Genomic DNA, 20,744 nt, shown 5'->3' with positions numbered 1-20,744 from the left:
TTTTATTTGTGTTCTTTGAAACAAGGACTGTCATTTCTTGCTTCTCTTGCATAATCACTAGATGTACATGAGGCTTGGAAGGATACAGCAAATCTCATTTCAGTCTTATTTCCAAAGAGGTAACCCCTATATATATGCCCTGTGCAGGGGCTGCTCAAAGTTTTTCAGAGCTGTAGTACTGCTGCAGGCAGGTCACTTCCCTCCAGCACTGGCAATGCATTTCTGATGGCTGAAATCTGTTAGCAATGCTGAAAACCAGACTTTGGTTAAAAATACCTAAGACAAAAGACTTTTCACACTTCCTTGTGTTTTCTGAGTTCGTTTCTGCAGTTCTTAATGTAGTACAGACTTTGTTACAAGAACTTGTTAATTTAGATCAAACAAGGAGCTGGTTGTAAAAATTTGAAATTGAAAAATAATTACTTGATGTATATGAACTGCTCAGATACTACTGGATGAACACACACACAAAAAATCCTTGCTTTTGTCAAATAGGAGATCTGACTTCAGTTTTGACCAGTTCAGTCATCACAGAGCAGTCTGAGAAGTTTGTTGTTCCAGGGTCAATTTCATTTGTAGGGATAGGGTAAATAATACAGAAAGAACTAATGTAAACCATTAGCATGCATGTTAGTAGTGTTATAAGATCTCTAACTAAAAAGTTACCAACTTAATCATTGAATATACGACTTGGACTTGAAGTACTTTTGCTTACTACACAACTGACGCTTTGACCTCAGTTCTTGTGAATCACAAATTTTACAATTGTGCTGTTGCTTTTTCCTGTAGTAATGCTAAATGGAATAGAAATAGATCTGGTATTTGAACCATAGGAGCTAGAAAAATGTATTTGATCATGCTTGCATGTGCTTTCACAGCTTTTTATGTAAACAATCAGTTTGTGTACGAGATGAAGCTCAGCTTGCTGTGTTCCAGAGCACTCTGCAAAGTCATGTGACTGAGCAGTTTGATTGTTTTGAGTGACATTAGCAGAATTTCTCTACTCAAATGTGGTATTACTATTTGCTTATGGACATGTATAGAATGGGCCTTTTGTGAACTGACAGAGCAACAAATGTGCCTGTTTCCTGTATCAGTCAGTTTAGCTGATGCATGCTTAATGCTGAGCATCCTCCTGAGACTGGAAGTGGATAGAAATAGTTGGTACTGAATAATTGGCCTGATATTCAATAATGCAGAACCCCACCTGTCTCATTTCAGTTCAGAAGGTGATAAGGCAGCTTTAAAAATTTTATTACTTGCAAAAATACCTCATTTGTCATTTAGATGGCTCTTAGCTATTCAAATCTGAAAGTTATGGTTGTGCTTTAAAGTATACCTTGATAGCTTTGAAGTCCTGTGCAGACAATATCTGTAAGTTTCCAGGTTGCTGAAGGACAAGAAACAAAGACAAATTTCTGGGTTCTAGTTGACATGAATGTCTTCTTTAGGTACTTCTCTAGGTCTAGTAAGTAATTGTTGAATTATTGCTTGCTTTGCAGAGAGCTTGCTGTGTTGTGTGGTAATGTGTACATGTTTTTTGCAAAATCACATGTCATACCATGACCTTAATCATGCTAACATTGCTTGTTAATTGTTCATTTCCAAGCTTGGGCATAAATGCTGTTTGATTAGAGCCTGATTTTGTACTGTGATTGTAAATAAAAATAACAATACTGTTGCATAGCATACAGCATTGCTTTCATTAAAGATTGATTCATGTGCTATAATTTGTTGGTTTTTTTTTTCTGCACAGATTATCGTGTGGCTGGAGAAAATGCTAGATAAAATAATCAGCATTTTCATAATATTCGTGCTGGTGATAGGAACCCTTCTGCTAGCTCTTCTCCTTACTGCAAAGGTACAGTGTGCTAAAAAATACAATTATAAAGCTCATTTTCATTGCTGATGAAGGTTACTGATACTTATACGAGATTGTATAACTTAAAGAATTTTTCTAAATGTTTAGGAACTAATTCTCTGTACTTGAACTTGTCACCATTCCAAGACTATAAAATATACAAAAATATATAAAAACCTCAATGGTTCTATTTCTTTGTATGTCTATGTTTTATACCTATATGATAAGGCTAATATATAGACATTTGTAATTACAAAATTTATTCTAGTAAAAGAATTACTAGCTTATGTATTACAGGTACAGATTTGTTTTGCACCCTGTTGACACTTCACTTGTCAACAGAAGAACCACTTAGATTTTTTTTCTCTTTAATTTACCTCACATCAGAAACATTTGCAAAATAATTAAGGTGTTTTTGTCAATTTTTTGTGTAATTGCCTGTAATAACCTCATGGTATCCTTTTCTGAGTTAAATGTACTGAGATTCATGATCAGGTATTTTCTGAAATTGATGTTTGGTTTATGGTTGAGTTTGGGTGGGTTTTTTTTTTTTGCTCACCAGAAGAGGTCACTCATGTACTTTTTTTCCCTTTTTCCTTAATGGAGCTGTGTTCATACTTGAAATGGTCAATGGAGATTGAATGTTTGACTTGAATACAGTTATGGAACAAAGATCAATGGGTTCTGATGTCAATCTCCTTTTTCCAAAATGTAGGCGTAGGTAATGTTGAGTACTTAAAATTAAAGACTTTTGAAGTTGTGCAAACATTCCTGCCTAAAGCTCCCTTACATTCACAGAAGGAGTATTAAGATATTTATAAAAGGTGTATTTTATCATTCTTGCTGAAGAATTTATTTAGTTAGGCACTTCATAGCAGCATTGGTCATGTTAGAGCTAAGTATTCATTAATTTTTACACTTCTTTGGTCCATGGCTTAAAAAGTTGTATCTGAAACTTTGCTTTGTATTTTAGTACTTCTCTTGACAGTACTGCTGTTATTTTTGGATTTTTTTTCCCCTGGTGGGATAAGGTTTCAATTTCCATTTGCTATTATTAGTTAGCAGAATTTATTATTGTATTGACTAGGTGTTTCTTGTGTTAATGGAACTTCTTTCTTCCTAGTGGGTTGTTTGCACTGGAAAAATTATTTTTTTAAATGTACAAACTGGTCACTGCATCCCCTCTCACCTTCCCCCTCCTCCCCGTCCTCCTTCCTCTTCCACCACTCACTCCCCTCCCCCCCAAAAAAGAATTCTTTGTGAATGTAGGAAGAGTTGTAGTTTGTATTGCATAACATTTCTCCTCTCTGTCTTTAATTTAGGTACATCAAGAGAGTGTTCACATGATTCAAGTCACAAGCAGCTTGATCAATGAGACAGTAGCCAGTCACCCAGAGTGGGCAAAGTAAGAATGCTGAAGTTAAGCGAATAGTATAGGGTGGATGAACAAGCTTCCAGGTGCTCGTATGCATAGTTTTTAATTTAAAAAATCCCCTAGGTGAACAGAAATGTGGGTATCTCTCACAGGCAGATGTAGAAGCTAAACTCTCAGACAGCAGAGATGTTTGTGCGTCACTCCGGAGGACTGTCAGTGTGCTATCTCATTTGAGGACTGGTTGGGTTTTAGGGGTGAAGGATGACTCCATGAACTTTCCTAACTGCAGTGGTGGAGAAGAAACTTGTATAGTGCAGAGGATGAATTTTGTCCTTTTTTACTATGAAAGAGAAGTGCTGGCAAAGAATAGTCTAGAAAGTTTCAAGATAGAGGTAAATTATTTTTAAATGTAGAGAGATGGATGTGGAGTGCATTTGAAGGGATAGGAGTTGAAGACATTGTTCCTGGAATGAACTGAAGAAGAGTTCAGGGGTGGATGGAGGGAGTTTGCTGTGACTCAGTTGGGCAGGGCCATTCCTGTTAAGAGTAATGTGTGCAGTGGGGAGTTTGTAAGGTTTGGTCTGTGTAATGACTAAAGTAAGCACCAAGACAAGTAGTAAGGGAGAGAGATGTTTTTGAGAGAAATGCATCTAGAGGAAAACATGGGCACACTGGTGAGCAAAGGAGTCATTGCATGAATATCAGAGGGGAAATAGGTGAGACTGAAAAGTGTGATTTTAGGGGGGGGGATGTTCCAGGTGGCTCTCATTCCAATTCAGCTAAACAGACATTGGGCAAATGTGAGATACCAATTTAATGACAGCAAAAAAAAAGATCTCTCCAGAATAAGCATGGTTGACTCAAGGGCACATTCTAAATAAAAGCAATGCTGGTTTAAGAAGATTGAAAGAAAGCAGATGCTGTATTATAAGAGCAAAGCAGTTTTTCAAAAACAGAACTAAAGGGATATTGTTAATACCCACTGTAGTAATACATGCTTTAGCACTAGTAAAGTAATCACAATCATGAGAACAGAAAGCACTTAAAACACTTGGTTTTATTCCTTCATGGCATGTCTTGTGCTGTTTGGCCTTTCTGTTTTGCTGTAAGATGGAAGTAAGTGGGACTAATGGAGATGGAAATTTGACTGTCAGAAACTTGATTACATAATGAAACTAGTGGAGTACTAGTTAAATAATTTGCAGAATTCTACTAGTTAAATAATTTGCAGAATTCTAGTATAACTTTTTAAACTAGAGAAGTTTGCATTTAGTTTGCATTAAAATTTGAAGTATCCATAACACTATATTTTAGTTCATTAAGAATACCTCTTGCCAAATCCACGAAGCTTTACCAGCTTTCAGAGCTCGATGCTCGTTTTTATGTTTAGAGGTGAGTGACTGAAATATCTTGGAATTCCAATCTGGAACATTTCTGAAGCATTATACAGACAGAGGAGCTTCCATGTTGATCTTTAGTCAGGTGAACAAATAGAGTATTTCTGTTTCCTGAATGCTTTCATTTTGTTTTGGAAGGGCTCCCAACAAGTGCCATTGAATCAAGATGTAAAAAGAAAGTGAAAGCAGAGATTTTGTGGCCTGTATTCACAAGTGGTAAAATGCTGTCAACTCAGTAGGGTACATTGCTTGAAAGTGATGTGAATCCCTGAAGAAATTCACAAGCAGGTGGTTTGGTGAGGACTTAGAAATAACTGATGTCCAGACCTTTTGTCAGCTGGTTGCTTTTTCATGGAAACTATCTTAACAATTTACAATTATAAATTACAATTTACATTCAGCTTGTAATTTCAAAAGGTTGTATTTGCAGCTAGATGAGACTGCTTCATACGATATTTTCAGGAAACTCTGGGAAAAAAAATAATATTGTATGAGTAGACACATAGAGATTGAAGAATAGATCTCTTCTGAAAAGGTTGAGATATCAAATTAATTAAGGTCTCAGGAACCTTGGAGGATTTTAAATGCAATGGCATGCCCTAGATTTAATTCTGCTTTGCTTATGGGAAAATTTATTCCTTAATATGTAGAAGGAAACATTTGAGTTGTGGTAATTTTATATGTATTTAACCATAATGATTTGTTGTTTCAGAATGTTAATTTGTAATGTGTTTTGAGTGTAAGGAAGTGGATATAATGTCTAACAGTTAACTTTGTTTTCCCTCTTCAAAATCCACCCCCCTCAGCTGGCTCCCAGAAGCCCAGGTCATTCAGAAGGCGCTCAATTCTGCAGCCAACAACGTATACCAGTATGGCCGAGAATGGATCACACACAAGGTAAGAGTGAGCTGTCAGAAAGCTCAGATTCTTTGGTTTTTGCTTTCATTTCTTGTATTTCATAAAAGTAACAAGAAATTAAAATACATTTGTCAGTAGTTCTTTTCCATGTGTTTAACCATTTTGTTGACAAATCTATTCTTTCCACCCTGGTTTGGGACTTTTGAAGGAAGAGTGGGAGTGATTTCAGTAGTCTTTTTCTGTTTAGGGATTAGTTTATTTTTAAGAACTGAAGAATCTGTCATCATTGTAGTGATTCCCACTGAAAATGGATCAAATAAAATTAAGTAATTTTTTTTAAACTGACTTTGGCTGTTGTATTAGAGACCTTGTAACCTTCTGTTCCGACCACTGCCCCTCCCTCTCCCCTAATTTCTGTGTGGGCTGGGTGTGGTACACTGGATATTTTTTAAATCATAATTTGTGTAGCTAAGCTATATTCTTCTTCAGAAGAATTTGCCAAGATTCTTACTCATATATTTGATGTCTAGCACACATCTCAAATTATTTGAAATATTTCCTCCAAAGATATGATTTGCTTTGGATTAAGGATTTTAGAGACAGCATATGTTTTGCAGTGCAGAAAGAAGTCCTCAGTGCAGCAGAATGTTTTTAACAAAGTCTTTGAATTGTGAACTATTTTATCTGAAGTGTCTTATTTCATGCTGATACTAATTTTTTAATAACTTGGGTTTGAAATTTGCCTTTACAGACAATCTTACGTTATTCATCAAGCATGAAGTTCATCAGTGGATGCTGCTTTGTTCTGTCCTGTATAATAATAGATTTTTATGTGTTTTAGCTCCATAAGATTTTAGGAGAAAAAGTAAATAACACTGCTGTGATTGAAAAACAAGTGCTGGAGCTCTGGGACAGGCTTTATCACTCTTGGTTTGTGAAGGTGGGTAACTCATTTAAATGGTATTCATGTAAACTATCACTTAGTACTCTGATGTAATTATGCCAAGTATGCATTTCTGAGGAAGAGATTAGCAGAAAGTTGGAAGGTTGAGTAAAGGTCAGTAAAAAGAAGGTAAAAGCTTCAAGTGTGTAAGACACATCGTTCTTGAGTCACAGCTTTAGTATAGCCAGAGCTGTGTCCTACATTCAAGTAGTAAAGTGTGTTTTTGTGTGTGCCATTTTATAGTTTTCTCACTTTTTATAATTAGTATTTCATAGTTTAGTACTTTCTGCTGATTATTCGGGTTGTTGAGGTCTTGGGAAAAGGCAACTGGTCTTCTGCATGATTTGAGTAACTTTAATTTGAAATTGTGAGAAAGTAATTGCCCTCTCATTAAGTTTCTTACAATGCATTTTTGCAGCCATCTTATAATGTGTTCTGTACACTGAATCCTGAAAAGTCCCTAAGAGTTAAATCATTGTTATGCTGCCAATGCTGTCTGCAGTTTAAAGGAAAGAGCAATTCATTAGCCGTTGTGCAATGGAAATATCAAATCCAGAAGTCATATTCCTGAAATACTTCTGTACATTTAAATGATTGCAATTACATTAACACTTTTCTTTATGCAGTTATTCTTCAAGTACCTCTAAAGTTCCAAGAAGATCTCTGCACTAAAGAAATAACAGTTTTGGTATAACTAGAATGAACCATCTAGTTTGGTAGAACTAGATGAACAAGTGATAAGGCTCTACACAGAAATACAAATATTTACAAATACAGAAGGCCTATTCGAGGGAGATTTTTGACTGCTCATATGTTTCTACTCTAAATAAATTGCTAGCTCAGAAGAAAGATCTCTGTGTTGGCAGTGGATTGTTATAGAGGGTTGCTAATAGTACATCACAAAGTGTAACAGTGCATCTAGAGAGAATTGGTAATGAGCAGAAAATGTAATACTCTTAGATAAATCAGTGCAGGGACTGCACTTGGAATGTTATTTGCCATGTGTGGCAAAAAAAGATACTGCCATTTTGCATGCAGGTTGCTAAGGCTAAAAGTGTGCAAAAAAATTTAACAACTAGTGGGATGCTTATTGTAAAAATCAGAGTTAAGAACTTGAGAAGTCTTCTTTATTAAAGACTAGGATGTTTTAGTCAGCAAGTTTGCTTAAGCTTGCTTGCAGGGAATTTTGACATCCTTCTCTGAAACACTTGTCACAGTCCCAGCCTGTGGCATTCAAGATGAAAATCGGGTATTATTCACTGGGCAATAGCGGCATCATAATTAGGGAGGAGGCACTTAAGGATTTAGCTATTGTTTTTATGGCCACGTCCTGTTGTGTTGCAGTTACAAAGGTCGGTAGTCAGAAGAAATCCTCCTGCATCCAGTTTAGATTTTAGGTTTTGTGTGATTGAACATTTCCTCTGGAGAGGTAGAAACTAATAGTGAGAAAACTAGCTGCTTGGACTTCTGCTTGCGTTTTTCTTGGTGGGCTGTGCTGGGAAAACTTGTATGTTGCAAACAATAAATTATGTAGGCAATAATTGAAATCATTACCTCTTTCTTACGTGCTTTCATTAAGAGCAAAACAGATACCATTGTATCAGTCAAGCAGTAAAGTTAACTTTTAACTGAGGTGAATCAATACAACATACACATACGTAATTAAATGGGATAATTAACTACAGTTTTCTGTCAGATTTTAATTTTTCCAGTGTACAGAGGACTTCCAGGTATTTTAGGGGATGCCAGTTAAAGCAGCTCTAAGCATTTAGATGCATGTTGGATCTATTCCTCATTAAGAAAACACCAGTCTAAAGCATTAGCTTTTGTCTTTCTCATATCTCTAAATTTTATTCAAATGTCTATTTTCTTTGTTTTTAAGAATGTAACACATTCTGGAAGACACAAAGGACACAAGTGGCACATAAACCGTCAGAACAGCTGGCTTGGAGATATTCTGGACTGGCAAGATGTTGCATCGTTTGTTCACGATAACATCGAAACGTTTCTCTCGGTACGTATGCTTTGCACTTACTATGAAATTGGTCTAATTTTTAACTGATAGAAATTTCTCCTTGGAGTACCACTAAGGTTATGGATTCAAGTAAATGGAAAATTATGGAAACACTGTTAGTGTTATTTAGAATTACCTAAGCAATTGTTGCAAACCTATTTAAGATATAGCTGTAAAACAAACAGAAATGTTTATGATAAGCTCTTGTGCTTTCAGCATCTTCATGGATACCAGCTTCCTCCATCTATTCCTAAGTCATATTGTTACCTGTGTCACCTGCAAGCTGATTTTCAGTGCATTATTTTATGTAGTCTTTTCTCTTTAAAGAAGAAAACAATTCAGTTATAACCGGAGAAGCTATTGACTTAGAGGTTGTGAAAACAAAACCAAGCAAAAAAAGTGGAGGGATGATATTTTCGGTTTTTTACCTCAAATTACTATTATTTGTGGAGTTTAAAGCAGCTTATTTTTTTCTTTTATGAAAGTTCTGTGGAGAATGAAATTGATATTTTATACAGTGTGAATTCCTGAATAAAAACATTTCACCTTATGAGGAGAAAAAGAGGAACCATTGAAAGCAATCCAAATTAAGGTGTTTCACTAAAAAAATCATGTTGAATCCTAAATGCTTAATACATAGAATCAATCCCCAATATGGGTCATCCTTGCCTTGAGCTGTTGTCATTACATTATCTTAAATTTTGTAAGACTATTATTTATACCTATCTGGCACTATAGCAGATCTGTGGATGTAGTTAAAGCTAGTATTTGCCTCCAAGCAGTCCTTGGTTTAGACTGATAGGCATGTGTGCTTTTTCTGTCCTCCCCCAATTGCTTCTTAAATTGTTACAGCTTCTACCATAGAAGAAGATGTGAGACAAGGAAGAGTTGAGAGAAACATTATTGCAGTAAACCTTTTTTCAGTTAATTATGAAATTCTTTGGTACTTTCTCAAAGTTGGTCATGCATGCTTGAGGCAAAGGTTTTAAAAATGCACAGCACATCGTGATTTAAAATCAATGTGGAGTTTCCTACTAGGCAAGAGGCACAGAAGGAGGAGAAACTACTTGATAAGAGTGTGTCATTTGCAGCATTGCTGCACAGTGCTCAGAAACCATGATGTAAAATGTGCTTCAGTAGTCTTAGCAGGCTAGAGAGAGGCAAAGAAAAGTGTAAAGAGAATAAATATTTAAGAATGAAAAACATTAACATTAAAATTTTCATCTAGCTAACATGCTTGCTTTACTTCTAAACCTGGTTTAAAAGTTCAAGAAAAAAATGCCAGCATATGACTTGCTTTCCTGTTTATTTCCGGGAACTCATTACTCATCAGCAGTGGGGAAACACCTGTCTTTTTTCTCCATGTACTCATGTCCTTAATGGCAGACTGTATACCAGTCAGCTTAGTATAAAGCTCTAAATCCTGATTTCACATCCTTACTGGGCAGCATTTTCTTTCCTGGCTTGCTCATCTACAGTGCATTGCATAAATATTACTCATGCTAATGTTTTTAATTAAAATTGATGAAAATACAGTCTCTGTTCTTGTTTAGGTCATTAAATTTGGGGATTATTAAAATAAGAATAGCTTTTGCTTAAGTCTGGTATGTTTAAGCAAGTTTCTTACCTAGCCTAAGATACATAGCAGCCTTATTGTATTCAGGATTTATGTTCTTAGCAGAGCATGAAAACCTTTCTCCTGGTATTCTGAAGTGGAACAATGGGTTATTAGAATGACATACTGAATTGGGAAGAGTTAATACTTTAAATTACAGGAGTGCTTCTGGGAGTGTATGTTCTGGGGATTTAATTTTTCTGTTGCTTAGATTCTTTAGTTTGTGTTTTTTGTTTGTTTGCTTTTTCCATATTTTATGGAACTTTAAGTGGGATTTAGACGAGATTAGATGGGGCTTTGAGCAACCTGGTCTAAGGAAAGGTGACCCTGCCTATGGCAGGGGGATTGGGACCAGATGATCTTTAAGGTCCCTTCCAACCCAAACTGTTCTATCTTTTTATTTTTCGGTTGAGTTTGTTGTTTGTGGGAAGAGTAAAGCTGAACACTTGAAATCAATGTTGGCTTGCAGCTCTTAAGAATATAGCAAGACACAGTACAGTCCCAAAGCTGTGTTGACAGGTTTTTTTAACATACAGATAATTTAAAGACAATGAGATAGCTGTAAAGAACTGTGTAAAGAAGCAGATACAAAGCTCTAATGAGATTTCCTCCACTTTTGGAAAAGAATAAATGTGTGTGATTACACTACTTGCATGTAACAAATATTTATGCATAGATGGAGTTTACCAAAAATAACTGTTTTGCTATCCCCTTGTCTTTCTGAAGTATTTCAGAGTAGAACAGATGATAGTTTTTCTGAAAATACAGCTATTTGACAATGTCATATTACAGCCACAAGCAGATAAGCTCTTTTCCATTGATGGAAGTCAAAGGAAGTGTATTTCCTCCTTAATAGGAGGAGTGTTTGCTGTAAGAAAAATGTTAAGAGAAGACAGATGCTAGTGCTTCACTTCAGGCTTTGCCTGTAATGGAAGAAATTTTCATTTTAGAGTTGAAGGCATGTAATTAAATTACTGATGTAGGTGTGCTGGGGAATTGCTGGTGTTCATTTAATTTGTAACAACATGCATCGATGCAACTTTGCAACTTTGAGTATCAGGTAAAGCTTGGAAGATTTCTGTACCCCCCTCAAAATGTGCTGTTCATTATAGCAGTTATGCTTAGCTGTCGTTTGATGTAGACAGACCTTAATTATTTTGAAGTAATTTACTATATAAACATGTAAATTGCCTGAAGATTTAATATGAAGATAAGCTTTTCCAAGTCATCAGTTTGTTTATTTTTTTTTTCCTCTAAAAGCCTTGGTGTTAGCAGCACTGCTGCCTTTTTCCAGTATTAGGAGCAGTAGTGTTAAAAACCAGCATAATATAATCAGTGCTGTGTTTCTGAAGTGAGGTTTATTTCATCTCATTCTTGGCAGAGAGAGCAAGAGTCGAGCCTCACTTTGTCTTGTATTTTGCACCCCATACTCCACTCCAAGGTAGTTAATCAGATGGATGAAATAGGCAGCATGGAGCTGGACTATTAAGATTTAATTTCTGAAAAATAAAAAAGACTCATTCTTTCTTCACTCATCTGTTTTTCCATTCATAACCCTTTTTCTCCATTTCTTGTATGCTTGTAGCATTGAGAAAGTAAATTGCTGCTGGCTAAATCTGTGAATGATGACTCAGAGCTCCCTTGATGTTACATGAGACATTGCTAATGTCTTCTTAATTTGATCTTTTGGCTCCTTGCACAAGAATACTCATCCTTTCACCAGCAGGTGGTATCTCATTCAGAGATCTCCCAGACAGGAAGACTGAAGACCTTGCACAGAGATATTCACAGCAAGCTTCAGCTTAGTTAGGTTTCCCTTCCCGTGCTTTTAGCATGACTGATCTGTGCATTTTAAATCAAGTCAGCTCCTCAAATATTTCACTGAGTTACTACACATCCTAATATTTTTCTCTGGCTCCAGTAGTTTCTTCAAGTAATCTCATAAGTTTATAGTTAATTCAGTCCATTTTCAGTAATGTATCAACTAGCATGTTGGGGTTTTTTCAATCTTTGTATCCAGTTTTATTCCCTTTATACAGAATTGAGTTAGGTACATTTTTATCTGGCTTCCAGAAGTTTGCTGACTTGAAGTTCTCAGTAAATTACTGTTTTGATCAAATGCCTTTTAACCCTCATTTTCGGGTGTTGACCAGTTTAAAAGTGGCCAAGAGGACACTCTGGATGCCGGAGAATATTGTGTGCAATTTTTCTTTCTTGCCTGTTATAGATTGGAAAGGCAGAGTAACTGATGCTGATGGTGGCACAGTGTGATGTGTAAGAGAGTCCTGAATTCTGTACAGCTTTGTAGCTCTTTTAAACACTGATCCCTTACAGCTGCTTACTGAGCAGTGGTTTGGGGAAAGAGCTGTGGTTTTCTGTTATTTAATAGGAAAAAAGTAACTAAAAGTAATGTAACATTGTTGCATACATAGTCACACTTTGTTGTGTTTTGGAGAACTCAGCTGGCAAGGTGGTAGCAATTCTTCATGTGTAGTAGGTGACCTCATCAACTCAGCTGCAGTAGGCTCTGGGAATCAGTGTTCTGAACTCTTAGATGCAGCTGCGTGTAATTTGATTTTGTGAGTTGTAGGGAAGTATTTGAGCACTTTCTGACACTGTATTTAGTAATCATTAGTGTCTGCTATGTCTGTCTTCTCACCTTAGCAATGAAAAGCTTGTATCTTGAAATTTTAATGATACATATGAGTAACAAGGAATACTCAGTAGTTGGAGACTAAAAGTTAGAGTCCTAAAAGATGCAGTTGCTTTCCTAAGACATACCAAAGCTGTAGAAAAGCACTATCTACCCTTACTCTAAAGCAGATGCTGGTGATAATTGGTTCAACAGTTCCAATCAATGACTCCACAATACAAAGATGTTCATGTAGGAGAGCCATTCCAGCCATCCCTGATGTTAATGGAACAAACTGATACCTACATTCAAACTACCTGCAGTTGTATACTCCTGGTTATCAGCCCTCAGGCTTAAGCTTCTAGGGAAAGTGTTCAATAAATCCTGCCTATACTGGAGAAACATCCTATTTTGAAAACTCTCACAGTCCCACCAATTCTGTGCTCTCCTCTGGCAGATGGAACAAGCTCCTCTCCTTGTAATCTCTCACTGGTAACAGCTCAGCTTATGTGTTGCAAGTGAGGGTTTTAACAGTTGCTGTGATTACTAGTTAGAAGGCTGTTAAATCAAGTAGTTTTACTCTTTAGAGCAAAACTTTACTAGACCACTTTTCATTAACCACATACTTCATGCCTATGGTTTTCTAATCATTATCATTGTGTATTGAAAGTGGTCAGTCCTTAACAATCAAGTCCTACATTAGCTGTGAGGCTAAAAAACCATCAATATGGTGGTGTAGTTGTCACCAATAGACTGTGCTTAATGGGCTGAGTCACAGGAGTGTAAATGAGCTGGCTGAAGAGCTTTTTGGTATGCAGAGCTGGAACTTAATGGATGTCGTCTTCCCTCAGATTAAGGAGCTTGTCCTTTCATAAGGTGTTCTTATTCCAGACAGCTCCTGCCCCTTGGCCTCTGCCCTGGACTGTGTGCTCTGATACATGGGAAAAGTATTACTTTTCCAGGTCATGACAGCTGCCTTGTCCTGTTGTTAGCCTATTGTAGTTTTTCCCCTCTTTCTTAGTTCCTACCTCATTTTCTTGAAGGAAGAGCAATCTTCCTAGCTCAGAGTTGTGCATCTTCAATACCTTCTTACTCAAAGCACTGCTTTGACTCCTGTTTCAGGGACCTTTGTTTTCAACCTATGTCCCTATTTTCAAGGCCTTTGCTGCTGTTCTGTGATTAAGCTCCACATTGTAACAGAAGACCTGTGGCACAGAAGCTCCTGTTCACACACCAAGTTCTAGTAACAAGCTTAAATATCTGGGAGGGGAACCTTGCATACAACTTGAGGCCTGCTATTAACAATGATTGCACTATCCTTCCTGAATGCCAACTGGAAGGCCTCTGCTTTAGCTACAAACCATTCCCTCCCTCAGAATTCACTGTCCTGTGTGTCTACAGTCCTCCTAACATAATGTGCACATGATAATGTTACCATGGGGCTGCATGAATTTGTAGCACTGCTACACCCTCAGAATGAATTTGTAGTCAATAGAAGAAGCAAAGGGGATAGGTGCCAGTGGGAGAACATTTTTCAGCAGTGTCCTCTTCACTTCTAACCTCACTTGAATTCTCAAGAGACACTAATAAAATCTGTACAAAAGATGAGCTTTAACATTCATAATTCCCATTAAAGAGTAGGAAGCATGAACTAAGTAGGTCTTTCTGTGTTGTAATTCCCTGTCATTTCCTCCAGCACTTATTCCCTCTCAAGTTCATGCTTAATAAATTATGTTTAATATGATTCACTCACTTCTAAAGGAGAGGTGATCACATGGCTTATGCTCCTTTGTCTGCTCTACAATTGCTGACTGCTGAGGAAAGGTTTCTTGGTTTTAGGGGGTGTTGGTTGAATGGTTTTGTTTTAATTTGGTCTAATTGCTATCTGTTAAACCAAGACTAGTAGTTGTTAGTTTTTAATAATTACTTGATTAACTCATGTAGCCTTACTGAAAGTCACAACTGTTGCATTTCTCTGCGGGTATTACTAAAAACATGCATTTCATTACCATGAAAGCTTTTAAGAACAAATATATTGAAGTAGTAATTTTATTATTTGATTGGGAGCATCATATTTATTTCTGCCTTGTGATGTTACTCCTTGTTCTTCATGTCTTAACATTTCTGCTTTTGAAAAGGTGAATATTTTCTCCCAAGACAAGATCTGCTTGGCAGGAATGTTAATCAGAGTAAAGAAGTGTCACCACATCTATTTTTTTTTCAATTTCACATAATGAAATAATTTTGATTACTGAGAGAAAAATTCCAAAATATTATAATCAGCTACGTAGAAACTTACCTTTGGTAAAGTGGACATTTTTGCTTGATAGAACCTGCTGTAGTACAGGAGTGAGGGAAGATGATTTTTTTTTAAGATATCTTTGTTTAGCTTGATGGAGATTAATCACTTAGCAAGTAATTCTCTGTCCTTGCTAATAGCATCCAGTGTCTAAATCTGTCTTCTCTCTCCTTTTTCAGATCCTGGAGTCTCTGTGGATAGTGATGAGTCGCAATGTGAGCCTCTTGTTTACTACGGTTACAGCATTAGTGACAATCCTCTTCCACAGTGGGACAGCTCTTCTCAATTTTGTGCTTTCAGTGGTAAGTAGTGTGTCATTGATTTACATGGTCCATTTTACTGGAGTAACCTAATTGCACATACTGTAACAATGAAAATTCAGACCTAAAGCATTGAAAACCTCTTCTAAACTTATCTAATACCAAAATTCTGTAAGCTTTTGCCAATTTTCTATCTGTTTGGGGGCATTCTCGACAGAGGGCAAGATTAGGAGGTAGTAAGTCTTCCTGTCTCTTCACTGTTTTGTTAGTGGGAAATTCTTGGTTTAGGCTTTGAAGGTACTAAGCTGTAGCTTGTGATGTCCTACATAACTGCTGAAATCTTATGGCATATCCCTGTACAAGCCATTGCATTCAGGAGATGGAAAAATTTTTTCCAGGGAAATCACTAATTTTGTCTCTAGTTGTCTTCCATAAAAATAGATTGCATGAGACCATTTTATTTCTTCCTTAGTCCACAACTTCACCCAAGATGGCATGTTTAAAACTGTGTCCAAAATGTTAGTATACAAAAATTGCAAGCTTGGGAAATAATTGCCAGTGATTTCAAGGCATTCAGGCTCGGATACAAAATTTATCTTTAGATGCCTAATCACTTACATCAAGTTCATTGCGTGCTGTTGCTTTGATGCATGATCCTGACTTTTTGTCTGCCAGCAGCATTCTGCCTCTTGCTGGGGCACTTCTGCAGTCAGCTGGTTTAGCAGAGGTAGTTGGGATCTTGCTGTGTTGGAATTCTTTTAATGGTTAGATGCTTGAACTGTACTTTTATTTTTTCATTTTTCAGGTTTTCTAGTTGCCACAGAAAAGTTTTTACTAGTTTGGGGTGGCACACACTAACTTAGGTTTTCCAACAAGATAATGCTCAAAGTGGTTAGCTTTTCTACTGATTACATTTCAATCCAGTTTTAGCTATCTTGAATAGAAATTAAAATACTGAATTTTATTTTAGGTTTAAAAATTTGTTCCTTAAAACATGGAAATAATGGACACTTCGTTCAAAAGCTCAATTTTGGAAAATAATCTTCCATCAAAAAATTAAGTAGGAATGTCAATCTGTGTAGCACATCCATCCACAATCCAGTAAGATTGTGTTCAGATTTTCAGCAGACTTTTGAAAACTGATCATGAGTTACAGAAGTGTCACTTGTATTTCACTTCTGAATACAAGTTCCTGTCTGCACACATGTGCACGTGGATGTAGAATTATGCACATGCGTGTACTCACATGTGCACACACTCACTCACTCTGCTCATATTCTGTTACTAAGATTGGAAGAGAAAAAGCTCCATTTGGCTGATGGGCATCTACAGTCTTGCAGGGAATGCACAGATTTTGGATGCTGTTAAACATACAACTAAACAAACAACCAGAAAACCCAAAACAAGCAAAAACCTCCCAACAAACAAAAACCCTGAACCTTTTCAGCAGAAAATTGAGTATAAAAAGTAGATACAAAAATATTTACTGAATCAATGGACCTGATGCACAAACAATTAGGTTGTGTGTTTCTTGATACCTGTGGAAATGCTGAATTATCATTTTGGTAGAGGGTGTTTACCCAGAGTTTTCTCCTTGAATTCAGTCTATCCCTCGTCAACTTATAGTATTTAATGTTTTCCGCTACAGGACAAATTCTACAGTGTGAAGTAGTAATCCATCAATTGTTTAACTATGGAAAGGTCATACTGTTTTGTCTTTGGTAAATTCTTTCTCATAGTCATCAGCAGGATCTTGAATTGTTGCTTAGGAAACAATTTAGGTACCTCAGATATCCTGTACAATAGGTCTGAAAGCTTTTAGCCTCCAGTTGCTCTAAAACAGTATATATCTTTTGCTGCTGAATGTAGTGTTGAGGTTATTCTACTTGTTGGAAGAGTCAGCAAGCCATTTGATTATACATTATTACATTCTGTGACTCTGGGTTCTTTTTTGCATTTCTACTGTCTACTGTGCTAAAGGAAATGCATTAATTTCCTAAAAGGCAGATACTCCAAAATTCCAGAATTAATTTTGTGTGGTGCTGTAGTTAGATCCATCTTCTTTTAGCAGAAATTGAGTAGGATTTGTAAGTTTTTCTGTCTTGTAGTTTAGCTCATTGCTATTTTATTCCACTGCTGTTCATTCCCAGCCCTCGCTTTGGCTTTCACTCTTCAGGTGGCTATATCTATCTTGTGTCTCCTTAAGAAAGCAAGTTTCTTCTGTAAACGCTGGGGAAGAACAGTCAGGATAAGCAGACATTATAGTTACTGTGCTTAGGGCAATATGCTGCTCTCTGTGTTGAAAACTGCAAGTGCAGAAGGATCTTCTCAGTGGAAGGAAGACACAACATCATCTGGGTGCCTGCTGCTTCAGTATAGAATTTTCTACTGAAATCAGGAAATATAGTAGCTTAGAAATGGCAGAGCCCATCAAGGAAGAAAAATAGCCATAATTTCAGAATTACAAGAGATGTTAAAGTGTGATTTAAGATTCTCTTACTTGAAGCTGTAGCAAAACATAGATGATACTGCTACTGGCGCTAGATTATCTCTCATTAAAGCAAGGCTTAATTATTGTTATTATTTTTTTAAGCTCAAAATTAGTGTTAACAGCATGCTATTAAAATCTGCTAATATAAGAACTTGTTTTATTAGCTAGATTGGTTTATCTCCCAAGGCAGAAATTAAACACCTGGGGAGATGGAATATAGCCTAAACCAATACATGGCAATTTGGACGGGGGGGTCATTAGAGGTTAATAGTTGAATGTGACTTTCAAGTTTAAGTTTGGGAGGGCAGAGTAGGAGGAAAATGGTAGTAGCATTTTACTGAGTATAAAGAAATTAGGAGCAGAGACAGATGTCATTTTGAGATCGGTAATGAAATATTGCAATGCTGTTTGCATTTTGTTTTCTGAGCATCTTCAGAGGCAGTGAAGGAAAAGAGCATGAGGTGTCTGCAAACTGGATAAAATGCTTGAAAGTAAGAGACTTATGGAGATCAGGCTGTTTGGCTCATAAAGAAAAGATTAAGATGTGGTTTATTCTAGAATACAAGTAGGTTGGAAACAAGGAAAGTAAAAGAATTCTTTCTAATCTTGGGAGGAAAGAAAAAATATCTGAGTCGTGTACATAAAGCAAATATAAGCTATAGTTTACGTTTGGAGAATACAGAATGGGTTTTTCTTGTTTGAGGTATTCTGTTTCAAGATAGACACAGTTCTGTGATTCATTCTTACCCAAGAAATTGCTGAGCCCACTAACAGGAAGATAAGAGAAACATAGTTGACTGCAACATAGAGGAAGCTAATCCAATCTGATAATAATTTCTTTTCTTTTAACTGAAGCAGTGGAACTGCCATCACTTCTGCTGAGACTCATCATCAAACTCACAGGAGGAATATTCACTTAGGATTGCCAGCTTAACATAAAATTTATGGTTCTGAATTTTTGTGTAATTCATATCTGATACCCAGCTGCATAATGACTCTTGAGACAGCCCAAATTTATTTGGCAGTTTTGTTTGCTTGTTTGGAGAATAGATGTAACTATTCAGCAATTTTTTGATCTGCAACATGCTGAAATTTTTTGATTAAACATGCTGAAAAAGAACCAAAGAGCCCCACAACTGTAATGTTTATCAGCGCTCTAGTTGTTTGGTCTAGATGTGACTTTGGAAAGAAGCTGAACAGAGACGGAAGTTTTATAATGTCTAGCTGTAAATGTTAAGTCCTTTTTGGAGCAAGGGAGTAAATAATTCTTTCAACTCTGTTTTTCTAAATCCAAGCTTGTGGAAGAGTATCTTCTTCCTTTTCAGTAAAATTCAATATCTGAAGCATAGCTGCATACTCTAATGCTGTATTTTTTCCTTGTAATTTAAAACTTCAATTTGTTTTGCAGGTGATTTTTCTGACCACGCTGTTCTACCTGTTAAGCTCCAGTGATGAGTATTATAAGCCAGTAAAATGGGTGATAAGCCTGACACCTTTGTCTCAGCCAGGTCCCTCCTCAAATATAGTTGGCCAATCTGTGGAGGAAGCAATAAGGTAAATTGCTGATTTCTTGCCCTTTGTTTAAATTTCTGCTTTAAATTTGATGTTCAGCTGCAAATAATTAACAGTTGCAACAGCTTGTGTTTCAAAGATGAGTCGCAAAAATGCTTTTAAAAACCTAGAATTGATGATTTTTTTCCCCTTTGATTGTTAATTTGATTGGACTTTGCTAACAATTTTCAAAGGTCTGCCTTGTTATGAATAGTAGTGTTTTGTAAAACTGCTACATCCATGACATCCCTAAGTCATCAGGAAGCAGTGTTTGGAGTTGTGTTGGCAGTAACAGCTGGTACAGCTCAGTAGGAGCAGATGCATGCAGTAAAACAGTAGAAATGGAGGACCTGACGTCAGTGCTGTACACATTTCAGAATTATTTAGTTTGAGGTATTTTGTCTAATATTGGAGAATAAGTACCCATTTGTACCTGGAATGCATTAGATATGCTTCTGGAGAATATTTTCCAGTTCAGTTTCACCTGAAAGAAATCTAGTTCATGATCTCCATAAAGCAAATTACATCAAAGGGAACACCAGGGGAGCGCTGTCCTTATCACAGTTGGAACACTACTGTGCTGCACCTACAGAGTGCATCCACAGTGTTTCCTGCTGAGTCACCATTTTTGTGTGTTGGCTATAAACTACTTTAGAAATTAAAGGAGAATTTTTTAATGTTTTTAAATGTGGTTCACAAAGATATCACAGTAAAGCTATTTTTGGGGTGGTGCAGTAGAGTTCATTCATCACAGATTAATAAAATAATCAGCTTTCACCTGTTAGCAGCTTGAAACACTAATATACTGGTAATGTAATAAACTGGATTTTAAATAAGGTGTTTAAGTCATAGTTTACTTTTTCAAAAAAGTTGATGGTCTGGGCAAAGTGAACAGACTTTCTGCTGAATTCTGTATCAAAGCAACACCACTGCTTTCTGCATAATCTTGTGCATACATACAGTACGTGAGTAGGCTTTAAACTGGAGAGGTATTAGAGCTGCTTTCCAAACTCATTGCTAAATGTTTGCCATTTTAACAATGGCAAGTTTGTATTATATTGTGTAGGATCTTGAACAAGAATGCTAACTGCTGTAGTCATTTGAAATGAAGGGGCAATTCAGGTAAAAAGCAACAGATTTGGAATTCTGCCAAAAAGTTAATAGCCTTTCTCTTGAGTGACTGCTATTGAGTTTTCATTGATCACATGGTTAGTATCTCAGTTCTATCTTTTCTGAATAGTGTGAGTGGATTTAGAAACTGATATTAGTCTCACAAATTGTTCTCTTTAGCCCAGGGTAGAGGCGAACAGTGTGGAAAAGTAGAATATGGTTTGTCTGGGCATGGATGCAGTGTGAGGATGATTGTATTAAATGCAGTTACAAGTTTACAGGTATGTGACACAGGTGACCCAAGGTATTTCTCAGAATTGGAGTGGAGGAAAGAAAGA

General features: G+C 36.6%; 1 protein-coding gene across 1 annotated transcript in view; it reads left to right on the top strand.

Moving 5' to 3' along the window:
* Window positions 1–20,744, top strand: part of TMEM245 (transmembrane protein 245) — a 79,388-nt gene that overhangs the window by 32,262 nt on the left and 26,382 nt on the right. Inside the window, exons 9-15 of the mRNA XM_066545339.1 lie at window positions 1,757–1,861; window positions 3,184–3,266; window positions 5,440–5,530; window positions 6,333–6,431; window positions 8,317–8,448; window positions 15,174–15,296; window positions 19,154–19,299. Of these exons, the coding sequence (XP_066401436.1) occupies window positions 1,757–1,861; window positions 3,184–3,266; window positions 5,440–5,530; window positions 6,333–6,431; window positions 8,317–8,448; window positions 15,174–15,296; window positions 19,154–19,299 (779 nt within the window). The remainder of the gene's footprint in view (window positions 1–1,756; window positions 1,862–3,183; window positions 3,267–5,439; window positions 5,531–6,332; window positions 6,432–8,316; window positions 8,449–15,173; window positions 15,297–19,153; window positions 19,300–20,744) is intronic.

This window comes from Molothrus aeneus, chromosome 1, assembly GCF_037042795.1.
Source record: "Molothrus aeneus isolate 106 chromosome 1, BPBGC_Maene_1.0, whole genome shotgun sequence".
NCBI classification, from domain to species: domain Eukaryota; kingdom Metazoa; phylum Chordata; class Aves; order Passeriformes; family Icteridae; genus Molothrus; species Molothrus aeneus.
The sequence above is the reverse complement of the archived record's forward strand: the minus strand, read 5'-3'. Positions and strand labels throughout refer to the sequence as shown.